Below are 14,983 nucleotides of genomic sequence, written 5' to 3' on the forward strand. Positions count from 1 at the left end.
AAGAAACATTTACAATAGCTATTCTGCACAGTATTAGATATACAACCTTAAGTAAGTACAGACTTCTGTAATACTTTGGGAGATTTTAAGAAAATATGATAACAGGGAGGTTTTATTCTTTTTAAATATTATACCTATAAAATAAAATTTTTATTAAAATATAAAATGTAAAGCTCTCTCCATCATGTGATTCATAATTTTTTCATTTGTTTAAACTTAATTTTCATAATATTTTAAATGTAAAAACAGTCCCTGTAAAAAAAAAATTACCCTGATTATTCTACTCATATTCAATTTTACCATAAAACAGTAGTACTTTTAATCTTTACATCTGTCTTCTATAAATGGCTTGTATTATTAATCTTACTTATACTTGTATTCTTCCTGTACCCTGAGGTAAACTTGTGTCTCTTAAATTATATTTATGTCTTTGAAATTTAAGTACAAGTTGCTGTCAAAAGAAATATATTCTCCTAATTATGCTCAGAACAAACACCTAAGAGACCCAGTAGAATCATAAAAAACAAAAAAAGAAGGCATCTTTGCAGCATGTCTCTTAAAAATGTCTTGTTTTGCAGTCTGATAAGTTGTAAAAGTTTACAATAACAGGTCATTCTACCACATTCATTGTTTGGTTTTTAAACTTCTATGATTCTAAAATAGAATAAATTTATTTCCTATATTTATTATTATGCTATAGATTTCTGGAAATACTCTCATTTATGCCTTGAGAGCCCCTAAAGTAATCTTTTTGTGTGCGTAAAAAACTGGTTTTTGAAATTTTCACCCTGTGTATTTTGGGCTGTTTGGGATAATCTAAATTTAATGCATTTGCTATCAAAAGGTGTTTCAACTTTAAAATGAAACTTAAATGACTTCTTAACTAAAATATTAGTAATATTTTGATATGGAAAAGTCCATTACTGTAATTAAGATGATTAAAAGATATTTTATTGTAAATGACTTATATTCCAAGAGTTCATTTACTTCAAGAATTTCTACATTAGAAAACTGGAGGATATGGGGAGGATGAAAGCCAAAAAAATTAAGAGGAGGCATACTAATTGCTTGTCATTATTGACAGTCAATCTAAAATATAGTCAGGAGCTATATTTTGTAGTCATTTGTAGTCAGTCTAAGTTATTGCCCTGAAATTTAACCATTGTTAATGTAAAATATGTCTTAACATTCCTTTCATGTTATGATAGGTTTCATAAGTCTTCTCTGGTACACCAAAGGTTTGTTGTGAATTGACCTTACAAAACCAGGAAGTTCGATTGTGAAATCCTGGTATTTGACATAGCAACAAAATGTGTTATAGGAGTGCCTGGGTGGCTCAGTCAGTTGGACTTCCACTCTTGGTTTCAGCTCAGATCATGATCTTGGGGTCATGGATCGAACCCTGCCTTGGCTCCACACTGAGCACACATCTACTCTCACTTTCTAAATTAATTAATTAAATCTTTAAAAACATAATATTACAGAAATTAAGTGTAGGATTAAGCATAGTAACTTAATTTGTCAAGAAAAGGCTTAGGTGTGGGGTGTCTGGGTGGCTCAGATGGTTAAGCATCTGCCTTGGGCTCAGGTCATGATCTCCATGTCCTGGGATCGAGCCCCACAAAAGGCTCCCGGCTCAGCAGGGAGTCTGCTTCTCCCTCTCCCTCTGCCTCTTCCCTGCTTGTGCTCTCTCTGTCTCTCTCTCTTTCAAATGAATAAATAAAATCTTTAAAAAAAAAAAAGGCTTAGGTGAAAAGTTGGTAAATGTTGCTCTTTCAAACAGTATACCAAGTCTAGAAGAGAGACTACTACACAAGTTTAACTATTTTCAAATTTGACCTAAAGTAGCACTGCCACTCTAAACTTCAGTTTCTGGAAAAAATTATCAGATAATAAGTCTATTTAATTTTGATATGGAGACAGTGTATTTGCAAGCACATCAAATCATAGTGTATGCAATTAAAATGATTATGAAATTAATGTTGGAGTAAATGTGAGAAATATATCAGATATTTTTAAATTCCCAAATATAACTTGAATATTATTAATAAATGTATTAAATGCTTTTGGCTACAAGGTTTGTGTATAATTGAAAATAGAAGGCATCAATTATGTCTGTCCACAGAATGAAATATAAAAAGTTGAGAAAAAAATCAGCCATTGAATATGTTTAATGACTAGTACAAATGTTAACCTGTTGTTATTTATATGGCATTTATGGAATTAATCATTCAGCAAACAAATAAATGCTTAAGTAATTTTTATATGCTAAGGCACACCAAATATTTCTGTTAAAGACATATGACACTGTAGTTGGAAATAAGAATAACATTGAGACCAGTGGGAGAGGAAAGTGGAACTGATACAGACTTGATAGGGAGAAAAATAAAATCATTAAAAACTTCCTTGAAGTGTCTGGCAAATTGTACTGCTGGGAATTGAATAGGTCCGTAAAGAAACAGGTGAATTAAGTTTGTTCCTCTGACCTCTAGAACTTTACACTAAAGTGTAAGAGATCAACTTGAGACAAATAATTGTCCCAGAGTGCAATACATAATATAATGTTATGTGGAAGCTCAGAAAAAGAGAGAGAGATTAAAATGCCTGAAGCACTTATGAGAAGAATAAAATCAGGCTTTATTTCTGGTTAAGGAAGAGAGGTTCTGCATTCCAGGCAGAGGAAATGGCGTATACAAAGGTACAGTGTTGTATCTCAATATGGCCTGTGGGCAGAGAGGAGGAAGGTGCAAAGAGAGGGTTAATTCGTTTTCACCTTGTGTATGCCCATCTTGGCTTTGTTGCTCTTCTCCTTCTCCTCTTTCTCCTCCTTTTGTCTGTACTCCTCATCTTCCTCCCCATCCTCCACCTTGTCCTTTTTCATCATCTTCATCATCATCCAAGCAATGCCTCAAACTGGTTACGCTGTCTTCTCCACACAGCTGTACCACACAGTGTGACTAGAGCATGGGAAATACACTGATAATCATGACATAGGAGATGAAAACTTGTGTGGGGCTAGATTGTGACTGTCTTTATATACCATTTTAAATATTAGTTGATTGTTGAGGGGACCCAGAAGCTCTAGTTCTTTGAGAGTTATCTTGTCTTATACAATTCATTAAAGTTCATTAGATAAATTAGTGAGTAAATTCACCAAATTTACTACATTTAGAGACTTCATGTTTTCTTTGAAGTATCCCTGATACTTCAAGACAAGAATGGATGCTTGTCTTTAAGTAATAAAGGTCCTACAAATTTCTAAGATTTCTTGGAAATCTCCATTTTATCCTAAAAATTGATGTCATTTTACCCTCCATGCCATATTATAACAATTCTTCTAACCGGAAAAAATATTGCCTATCACTAGCTAAAAATGGTATCCACGAATATAAGCCATATTTACCTCATGACATTAAATGCACTTTAGCTCATTGTCTACCTGTCATTCAAGTATTATGTACCCCCAGATTGGCATCACAGTGACGTTGGCACAGTGAAGAGAACATTAGTGTCACATTGTCCTTTCTTTTTGAAAAGAAATGCTGACCATTTTCAATAGTTTTTAGTGAATAGTAGTCTCAGTTATTATTTTTGTAATTATTATCGTGAACATTATTAAGAATTCTGGGTTAGTCCTATATGGTAGAAAAATTTATACCAGCTACTTTGAAATCTATAAGAGACATTTGTTTTTTCTGTTGGTGATTGTCATTTATATTCTGGTGAGTGACCAAAATGTTTTCTCTTCCTTGAAAAAAATTCTTAGAGCAACATTCATGTGTTTATAAATTGAAAATCCAATTCTGGGGGAAAAAAATCTTCTACCAATGATAATTTGATTTGAAAATCTACAGTGCATTGTGGGAATGTTGCATGTTAATTGTGTGTATTTTATGTCATTAGACCCTCAGAAATTGCTTTTAGTTTATAATCAGTAAGATTAATTGTAGCACTTTTTTTGGTGTCAATAATCTCACAATACAGTTTCCAAATCATTTTCCTCCCAAATGTCTGTATGAATCAGTAACCCAGAAATTTAGAGGTTGTATAAAAATGAGCAGTGACTTGAGCATATCATATAAAAAGGCTCTCATGACCTGGCCTCTGGCTCTGTATCATAATATTCAGCAACTATTCAATCTGCAACCTACACTCCACTCTTGACACTACTAGCAATTTCTCAAATACACTGTGCTTTCTCTACTCTGGCAGGAAGATCCTCTCCTCTGTGTCTCTCCTGTGGCACGCCCTCCCACAGCAGTCAGGGTGCTATCTTAGCCATGGTAATTGAAACAGATATAGCTAGAATATGGGGGGAAATGCTAATGTAGTATAGGAAGCAATAAGTGCAATGTTAAAATAGTAGGGTAGAGCTATGAGAATTAAGAGGAGATGGTAGTGTTTAAATAGGATTAAGATCCACTAGATGGGAGTAATGACCTTCTCGTTTGGAGAGCACCAATATAAGGAGGTGAGGAAACAAGATGTTCCTCAGGAATAGCAAACAGTTTGACTAAATCTACATTGAATACAAAAACGGAGATAAGAAAAGAGAGAGTTTTGAATTCAGAAGTAAGGAGTTGGGGGGCGCCTGGGTGGCACAGCGGTTAAGCGTCTGCCTTCGGCTCAGGGCGTGATCCCGGCGTTATGGGATCGAGCCCCACATCTGGCTCCTCTGCTAGGAGCCTGCTTCTTCCTCTCCCACTCCCCCTGCTTGTGTTGCCTCTCTCGCTGGCTGTCTCTATCTCTGTCAAATAAATAAATAAATTCTTAAAAAAAAAAAAAAGTAAGGAGTTGGACTTTATTTTGATGAAAATAAAGAAAATTGAAAAATTGACAGATTTTTAAACAAGGAAGAGACCAGCATACAAAAGTAAACCCATCATTAGTGTGTCAAATGTGTGAGGTAATAGGTTAGAACTGCCTGATGGTTCCACTGTTATTTCTCATCTAAGTAAACATTGTATTTGAAGTCTGGCAATAAAGTACTGACACTAATATTATTGTAGAAAAACTTTTGACTTCTTCCAACAGGGTGCCATCCCCTACAACAGGGAGACAGGACAGTTATTTCCATATGCTGCATATCATCTCTATGACATACCATTACTGAAAATATTTTTTTAATGCTTTTGAATTGCCTTCAGAATCCATTTTACATTCTCTTAAGTGTTGTTTATAGTGGTAAATAGTATTTTGATTTCGTCATAGGTGCTGTCTTAAGACTAGTTAATTGAAAGAACAGTTTTTGCAAATTCAAGCATGTTGCTTCCACTTTCATGCTATAAATCCTCCCTTGCTTCCTGGAGCTACACAAAAATTTGTGTTAATACTAGCTAACTGTATTTTATAAATATCTAATTACCCATGTGAATTTTGTATATCTGCTTTTGTTAATAAGTATTTGATTCTCATATTGTAACCTGGGGAAGGATTGAATAAATTTTGAATAATGGAATAATCTGAGTTGAATCGGGTTGAATCTAATATTGGTAATACAAACACACACACACACACATACACACAGAGTCATAAGATTATTTTAAAACTCAAAGGGTGAAAATCAGTTATTGTTTCTATGTAGTTCCAAGTGTATTCCTAAATATCCTGAGAATTCTATTCATGAAAATAATAACCCTTTGATAACTTTTTAAATTTTTAACTGGAGGTTTTTCAAACACATACAATGATTAAAGAGACTGTTGGACCTGGTTTTCTTTTTAAGGAAAAAGAACGGTTGAAGCAAGAAAAACGTGATGAGAAAAGATTAAATAAAGAACGTAAACTAGAGCAACGAAGATTAGAATTAGAAATGGCAAAGGAACTAAAGAAGCCTAATGAAGATATGTGCTTAGCAGACCAAAAGGTAATTTATCATGTAAAACATTTCATTAGTAAGTTTAATTTTTCCTGTGTCTCACCTGATTCCTTTGCCAGAGTTGCCATTATGAAAGCGTTTCGTTTTTAACCAGAGCAGTGGGTTTCCAAGTCAAGGTCTATCTGCCTTTCCTGGATGGCCACCAATAAACCTCTCAGAGCTCCTATGCCAATAATGGTGCTTCTTAATATATAAGTGGAGCACTGTAAGCCTTTTTAAACTGAAGTCGAAATACTGAGGAAATCTGCAAAGATGAATTAGAGAAGTGGATAGGATTTCTATATGTCATTTGGTTCCTTCCAGGCATTTAGGTACGGAAAGCTCTAGCCCCTCACCACGCGCTGGTAGATATTTACATAAGTGATGGTTTATACTCTATGACCTCCTGCAGTGCTTTAGTGATTGTAGCTAACGTTTACTGAGTATGTTTACTACATGCCAGACACTATGCTAAGTGCTTTAGATGAATTCTCTCACTTAATCCTCACCACAGGCCTGGGGAACTGGTATTTATGCCCGTTTACCAAGGGGAAAACTGAGACACAAAGAGGTTAAGGAACTTGCCCAAGATTACACTGCTAATAAGTAGCAACTTGGATTCAATCTCCAGTTTGTTAAATTCCAGAGTCCATACTGTTTATCATCCTGAAAGCCAAGAAGTATAGCCAACCAAAGTACTTCATATGTGCTTTCCCTTCCATCATGCTTCACAGTCATCTAATGTGGCTCAAATATGTAAAAGTAGAAACTGGAAAGAGCAAAATAATATTAGTATCTGACACGATTTCATGTATTAGTAGAAATCTATTATGTTTGATTGTACCTAAGAAGATGGTATTTCTAGAAAATTATATTGATGCTGCATATCATCTCTATGACATATTATTATACTTGATCAGTAGCATCTATATTTACTTATAAGTCATATTCATCTGATGTATAAATATTGACTGTTTCTTAATCTGTGTAAGATCGCTTCTAAAGTACTTAAAGCAAACTTTTAATACTCCAGTGAGGATTTAATTATATTAATATTCTGTTTAGTTACATAGCATAAATGCTTTTAAGTAAAAATGAAAGTATACATGCTAGTTTTAGTCAATTGTGTGTTTAAAGTTTCCTAAGCCCAGAATGTGTTAGTTAACACATTTAATAAGCCTCAGAGTGAGTAAATATTTTTTAATCCTAAATGAGCTTTACATCTCCTCGCATCTTTTATTTTTACTTAAATCCATACGCATTATGTCAAATATATGTTCATTTTAAGCCTTATTTTTGTTAGCTTTGTTATATACATTTTTAGAGTCTTATGGAAATGTATGTATATGATAGGGTTCTGGAAAAGTCTCTGAATTAAATGCTTTTAAAACAGAACGTTAAAGATTTGTATGGTATCAGCTATTATCCATAGTTCTGTGTTCCCATACAATATTAGTAGAAAAAGTATTTTATTATTTCAGTAAATGAAGGGTAGAGGAACATTTTTGAACTAGACAAATTCAGAGAAAAAGAAATATTTACATGTCACACTTTTTTCTACTTGAAGTTTAAGATACAATTATTGAATCCCATTTATCTACAAAAATATTTTTTTTTTAAAGATTTGATTTATTTATTCAACAGAGACAGAGACAGCCAGCGAGAGAGGGAACACAAGCAGGGGGAGTGGGAGAGGAAGAAGCAGGCTCCTAGCGGAGGAGCCTGATGTGGGGCTCGATCCCATAACGCCGGGATCACGCCGTGAGCCGAAGGCAGCCGCTCAACCGCTGTGCCACCCAGGCGCCCCTACAAAAATATTTTTAATTTAGCTTACCTATTTCCTTAATTTTTTAAACATTTATGACAACTAGTACTACAGTTTGGTCATTAAACTGTTAATATGTAAAAATATTTGAGAAGGAGCAAAAGAGACAGCTTTCTAATTTTAATATTGAAACTCAGTATTAATGTTTCGCTACATATTGGAAACCTAAAGACTGTTAGTTGTAGTATAACTGGGTTCTTGATAGGGTCATGGGTTCTGATCATGTTGACCTAGTAATTTGTCCACATTCAGTAGCCAAAAATGCCACCACTCCCAACCATACAGCCCACAGATGTACCCTGTTAGTTTCTGAGCTCCTAAAGTAGTGTGAAATATAAATTGGTCTCCATCATTAGAAGAAATCAGTACTCTACTAAGTATGTCCATGGGAAGGTACTTTTGAAATGTTTCTTATGTTATCTAATTTTTTCTCCAGCCACGTAAACCAATGTTTATCAATATGTAAGTTAGTTAAAATTAGTGTTCTCTTTTGCAGAAATCTAAGTTCATGTTGGGTTCAACCAAATTTATTGTTGGTGAGTTGCATTCGAGAGCCTATCTGTACTTAATACCATGGGGTTGTAGAAATGCCCCCAGGGGATTTACAATCCAGAGGGAAAATCACTGGTATGATTGATGCAGGAAAAACAAAGACAGCAACTTCTTTTACTTCAGAAGATATAAAATCATGGCTTTAAAATTATTTATTTATTGTTTTGTTTTATGTGCAGCCTTTGCCAGAGTTGCCTCGTATTCCAGGACTTGTTCTCTCTGGAAGTACATTTTCAGACTGTCTCATGGTGGTGCAGTTCTTACGAAACTTTGGTAAAGTTTTGGGCTTTGATGTGAATATTGATGTTCCAAACCTGAGTGTTCTTCAAGAGGGATTGCTAAATATAGGGGACAGCATGGGTGAAGTACAAGACTTGCTTGTGAGGCTCCTCTCAGCTGCTGTATGTGATCCAGGTCTAATTACAGGATACAAGGTAAAAAAAACCAAAATATAAATTTTTTTTAAAATTTGTACTATCAGTGCATTGTTAGCTGGCTTTAGCATATTAGCTGAAGATTGTATAGACTGATCCAGTTTTTTTCCTACGTGTCTCACAAAGTTAAATGTAGATCTGGTTCAGGTTAAATTGGTACAAACCTAGAAAAACCTGGCTCATAAAGCCTAAGGAATATAGATCATTCCCAAATTACTCTTTTCCTCTAGCTGTCAGCAAAAACCAAATTTAAAGAAATACCCATGTGATATTAGACAAAAGAGAAATCATAATTCATAAAACAGAACTTATGTGTGCCTTCTGAAATTATACTGTGTTCTGTCTTAATCACCTTGAAAAACTGAGGCTAATCAAAGCACCTATAGATCAGCACATGAAGACTCTTAATACCCATTAAGTTCATATTTATCTTAATTTCGGCTAAGATACACATTTTGGTCAGCTTTGCTGCAGATAATATTGTAGAGTGAAAAGCTTCCAGATGCATCTGTTAATTGCTCCTTCATCTCCCTATTCCTTCCCTAAGGCAGGCAGTAGAACCCATGACACCAGAGAGCCAGAACACAATAACAGGGCTCTTGAACCTGCCCCCCCACCACTACTGATAGAATGTCTAGATAAAGCCTGGAAAAGCTTAGGGTAGTCTCTATAGTCAAAGAAGGTGTGATAGATTATTTCTACCCATGAGTTTACATACTGTTCTCCCTGCCTAACTTTTAATCAAGGGCTTGAAGAAGGAATAGAAGGATTACAAGTACTTAAATACTTGGCTATGATCTATTGCCTATTTTTAATCTCCACTCCATCAAAAATATGAATAAAGTCCTTGTCAGTAATATCTAGATCATGTAATATCCATATTTTAAAATCGTATTGTTTTTATGTCATGAATGGTTATGATCAATACTGATAAAAATGTCAAACATTTATAGGCCAAAACAGCTCTTGGAGAACATTTGCTGAATGTTGGTGTGAATCGAGACAATGTTTCGGAGATTTTGCAGATTTTTATGGAAGCCCATTGTGGACAAACTGAACTTACCGAAAGCCTGAAAACCAAAGCTTTTCAGGCTCATACTCCAGCACAGAAAGCTTCAGTCTTGGCTTTCCTGATCAATGAACTGGCATGCAGTAAGAGTGTGGTGAGGTAAGCATATACCCAGACTTTTCTGGTGACTGTTTTCTGTTTTGAATTTGCCTAATCACAAAATAATACAAATTTCTTATGGAAAATCTTGAAGTAACAGACTAGCACAAAAAAAGTTAAAATTACACTTGATCTCACCATTCAGAGGTGACTACTGCTAATAATATTTTAATATATTTCTTTGAAGTCTATTGAAACAAAAATTTGGATCATACGGTATACAGTCTTTATAACTTGTTTTATTTATATAATAATTTTGTTAATTATTTATACACTGAAATGTAAAAATACTTTTTTTGCCATAGTGCCAAAAATGAAAGAATCCAGAATTTTTCTTTTTTTCAATGTCTTTCAATGATAGATGTCTGCCTGATTTTCCTTAGTAGCCATTCCTAGAATTATCCAGCTACTTTTTATTTTATTATGTGCTAATGCAGTCTTAATATTTTTAGTTTATTTATTTATTAATTTATACTTTTTTAAAAAGTACTTAGTCTCATTTAAGAGTCAAAGTAAGTTCTCCACTCTAGTATTTCAAGATTTGGTGAACAAATTCATGTTCATCTTCTTCTTGCTATTTATTATTTTACAGATTTAAATATGTTACTTTTAGTTTTTTACCTTTGTAAGAAAAGGATCAAGCCAAATATTTTGGAGCTATGCATTTCTATCATTACTGGACATTTTAAGTTTTCCATATATCTCTAAGATATGATAATGTATTAATGTAATTTTGAGTTGTTTTTGCTATTCATAGGCAATCAGCATTTATACTTACCAAAAACTGCATCAGTTCGCTTATTACCAAATTAATGTATTGCATAAGGATTAATATATGTCTTCTAATTTTTGCATTGACAGTGAAATTGACAAGAACATTGATTATATGTCAAACTTGAGGAGAGATAAGTGGGTAGTAGAAGGTAAACTTCGAAAGTAAGTCCTGTTTTATTAAAGTTAGTCTACTGTTTTTCCTTTGTACAAGTTCCCTTGTAAAATATACAGATTGCAAAGATAGAATTTCAACTTTATTTTGTCTTAGAATTAGAAACGGTAAAACTTAATAAAGATGAGATATGAAATTAATGAAACTCAAGGTCAGAATTTGCAGTGGAAAATAGTTAATGAGATTCATTGAGCTCATATTCTTCAAACTTAGAAAACAGTCCATTTATCTTCTTTATTTCAAACAAGTCAAGTAATCACATTTTCTAAGATTGTTGTTGCTATCTGGTTACTTTTGTCATAAACAGAATCTGTTTGGAACTACCACTTTTTTTAAATTGCTTTCTAATTAAAGTTTGCTTTTACAGAGGGTCTAAGATACCCAAATGCATTCAGCATTAAAACTTAATTAGCTTCCTGCCAGGAAATACAATGCTGAAATTATTCAACTTCTATGATAAGAGGATAGTTTCTTTGTGGTAATTTGAATTTAAATTTATTCAGTCTGATAGTATGAGATCAGGAATTATCACTTGGCATTGCTAGAGTTAATCTTTTCAGCCTTCTAAGTTTTATTTTTTTAAATGTTTTCTAATTCCAAAGAGATATCCTGAATAATTCTTGAAAGTTAATACATCCTGTAATTTCTGGAAACATGTTTGTTAAACTTCCTTAATTCTAATTTTTATTGTCACTGATGTATTCCTTACTGACAAAAATACCAGAAGGTATTTTTGCTTAAAACTTATGTTGTGCTCTTTGGGGCGCCTGGGTGGCTCAGTCGGTTAAATGTCCAGCTTTTGATTTCAGATCAGGTCATGATCTCAGGGTCATGAGATCGAGCCCTGGGTCGGGTTGTGTGCTGGACATGGAGCCTGCTTGAGATTCACTCTTTTTCCCTCACTCACCCCACCCCATGCATGCGCTCTCCATCTCTCTCTCTCTTAAAAAACAAGGGGCACCAGAGTGGCTCAGTCAGTTAAGTGTCTGCCTTTGGCTCAGGTCATGATCCCCAGATCCTGGGATTGAGCCTGCTTCTCCCTCTGCCCCTCCCCCTACTTGTGCTCTCTCTCTCTCTCTCTCTCTCTCAAATAAATAAATAAAATCTTTTTAAAAAATGTTATGCTCTCTAAAAAGTACAGAAAGAAGACTTAACCATACCATCATTTTTTTCATATTTAAAGGCTCAGAATCATTCATGCTAAGAAAACAGGCAAAAGAGACACTTCAGGTGGCATTGATCTTGGAGAAGAACAGCATCCGTTGGGCACACCCACACCAGGACGCAAGCGAAGAAGGAAGGGGGGAGACAGTGATTTTGATGATGATGACGACGATGATAGTGATGACCAAGCTGACGAAGATGATGAGGATGAAGAAGATAAAGAAGACAAAAAAGGAAAGAAGACTGATATCTGTGAAGATGAGGTAATCAAATTTAGGTTGATTTTTAAACTTAGCTAAGACTGCCTAACATATTGAAAAATAACACAGAATTTGGAGTCAAATGAATTTGCATTTGAATTCCATTTTGACAATTATTTGCCTCAGTTTCTTCATCTGAAAACTGAATGTTAGAATATTGGCCTTATAAAGTTTTTTGTGGTAACTAGGTGGATACTGAATACAGTGCCTACACATAGAAGGCACTTATACTGAATGAAAGAAGTTAAATTTTTCTTTTTATATAATGACTTGAGCATTCTCCAGAGAACTGTGCAGATTCTTTACCTTCAGGTATTCTCTCTCATTTGAGTAACATAGTACCTTACATTTGTACAATCCTTCATGCCCTAAAAGTGTTGTTAGGTTTAGTGAGATTGGTATATTTCTTAAATACCAGTTTATCATGTGCCTAGCTTTGGGCGCTTTTGATCAAAGACGAATAATTTACACTCTCACTGAGGAATATCTGAAATAAGAAAATGTAATGTATTGAGTGTCCACTGATTTGATAGCAGTATTTACAATGTGCTAGTCAGGTACAAAGGAAAGGCATTTAACCTTTTTGAGGAATAAATTCTCACAAAGGCTTTCTGGACTCCTTAGCTGAGCTACAAGGTGGGCTGCACGTTGACCTGGGACGAAGCTACAGAAAAGTGTTCTAGGCAAAAAGAACAGCATGAGCGAGGACCCAGATGCCTGAAACCACAATGTGCTTTAAGGGAATTACAGGTGCTTCAGTGTTACTAGAGAACCTCATATCCAACAGCTGAGTACTAGGATCTTATACTTTTTTGGTGATAGGAAGCCATTGAAGGGTTATCAGTAAGGTAAAGACATGGTCAGACTTGAGTTTTGAGTGACTCACTATGGCAATTCTGCAGAAGATAGAAACAGATTTGGGTAGGGCAAGATCAGAGGTGGGAAGATCAGTCACGAGATAGTGCAATAGTTTAGATGAGTTGTGAGGGATCTGAAACTAGACCAATGGTAGTTGGGATGAAGGAGGAAAGGATTCAGTAAATATTTAGTGGGAAGAATGAGTAGTATTTGAAGATGGGCTGTGTAGGTTGATGGAGGGGTAGGATTGATTCCCAACTATCTCCTTGGGAGACTGCATGCTGTTGTTGCCATTACTGAGCTAGTGAAATCAGGAGAAGCAGATTAAATAGATGGTAGGGGAGGATGAGAGGAGGAAACAGATAGTGGAAGATAGAAAATGATGGTAGCCTATTTTAGACTTGTTGAGTTTGAAGTGCCTATGCAGAAGTTCAGCAGTCAGTTGGATTTGAGATTCTGAAGCCTGAAGAAAAGGTCAGTCTTGAAAATATAGATCTGGAGCTTATTACCACATAGATATTAATCTAAAATCATGAAGTGGATAAATTTTCACAGGGGGATTGATTTAGTGAGTAGAGTAGTGGACTGAGGTTAGAACCCCAGGGAACATCAGTATTTAAAATCTCACAAGGCTTTTTGCAGAGGAAGAAATAGAGAGGTAGGAGATTTCTGTAGTGGGTCAGGGATCCCCAAGATCACCTCCAGACTCAGTGATTAAGTAGGAGAACTCACAGAACTCAGAATCTAGTCATGCTATGTCTCTGAATTTTAGAGCAAAAGGAAACAAAGCACAACCAGAAAAGACATAAGGGACAAAATCCAGAGGAAACCAGGCTCAACCTTCTAAGAGTCTTTTCCTAGGGAATGACACAGAATAGGCTTATTTCTTCCAGCAATAAGTTGTGACATATATGAAATGTTGTATACTAGGGAAGCCCATTTGAGACTTGGTGCCCAGAGTTTTTACTGGGGGGCTGGAACCCCCTGCATAGCATGGGCCAAAATTCCAGACTCCCAGAAGAAAAGTATGAACCACATTGTTAGCACAGTTTAGCAAGCCAGTCTTATCAAAGTGAAGTAAACCCTTCAAAATCCAAGTTCCCAGACACCAAGGGCCAATCTTATGAGCAAGCCTTTCAAAGGATAGCAGTCAGGCCCACAATGTTAACTCTCTTCTATTCGTGTCAAACATTTCAAAAAGGAGACAGTGATAAACAGTATTAAGGCAGCAGGAAACTCATGTGCTGAGGACTGAAAGTGTTTGCTGAATTTGGCAACATGGACTCCCTGGTAACTAGTGCCAGCACAGTTTCGATAGAGGGGTAGGAGTGGAAGCCAGGCTTTGAAGGAGAAAAATAGAAAGTGAGAAAGTGAAAATGACTGCTTTAAGCGTTGTGCCTCAGAAGAAAGGACAGTTAGTTCCTAGAGGTAGACAAAGACCAAGGATTTTTCAGATGTGTAAGACAACGAGATGATCTTTGGTTGAACTGAGTCAATAAAATAAGAGAGGGGGGTTGAAGATTAAAGAGATGAAGAGAATAATTAATGGTATAAGGTCCCTAAACATTTTGGAGGGTTTTCAATCAAGGTGAAGGGGCTAGCTTTGAAGAGTAGGCTACAGGGAAGAAGGCAAGGTCATAGAGGTGTGTGTATGTGAGTGTATGTGTGTATGTGTGTGTTTAGGGAAGCTACCGTAAGTCACAGAAATAGACATGTATAAAAGGAGCATAAAGGTTAAAGTTCACTTATCAGAAAAGAATGCTGGAGATACTGATAAGCCTGCAGAATGACGCTCAAAAGACAATATACTGTCAATCATTCCTCCTGCCCTCGATTCCAGGAGTATTTAGCTAAGGAAGTTGAGAAAGAATTCTTTTTTTTTTTTTTTTTTAAAGATTTTATTTATTCACTGTCAGAGA

The 14,983-nt window shown here is 35.3% G+C and overlaps 1 protein-coding gene across 1 annotated transcript in view; it reads left to right on the forward strand.

The window, feature by feature from the left end:
* BAZ2B (bromodomain adjacent to zinc finger domain 2B) overlaps window positions 1-14,983 on the forward strand; it is a 404,062-nt gene that overhangs the window by 346,282 nt on the left and 42,797 nt on the right. Inside the window, exons 23-27 of the mRNA XM_040644603.1 lie at window positions 5,726-5,866; window positions 8,414-8,668; window positions 9,622-9,836; window positions 10,698-10,772; window positions 11,966-12,209. Of these exons, the coding sequence (XP_040500537.1) occupies window positions 5,726-5,866; window positions 8,414-8,668; window positions 9,622-9,836; window positions 10,698-10,772; window positions 11,966-12,209 (930 nt within the window). The remainder of the gene's footprint in view (window positions 1-5,725; window positions 5,867-8,413; window positions 8,669-9,621; window positions 9,837-10,697; window positions 10,773-11,965; window positions 12,210-14,983) is intronic.

This window comes from Ursus maritimus, unplaced genomic scaffold, assembly GCF_017311325.1.
Source record: "Ursus maritimus isolate PB19 unplaced genomic scaffold, ASM1731132v1 scaffold_1, whole genome shotgun sequence".
NCBI classification, from domain to species: domain Eukaryota; kingdom Metazoa; phylum Chordata; class Mammalia; order Carnivora; family Ursidae; genus Ursus; species Ursus maritimus.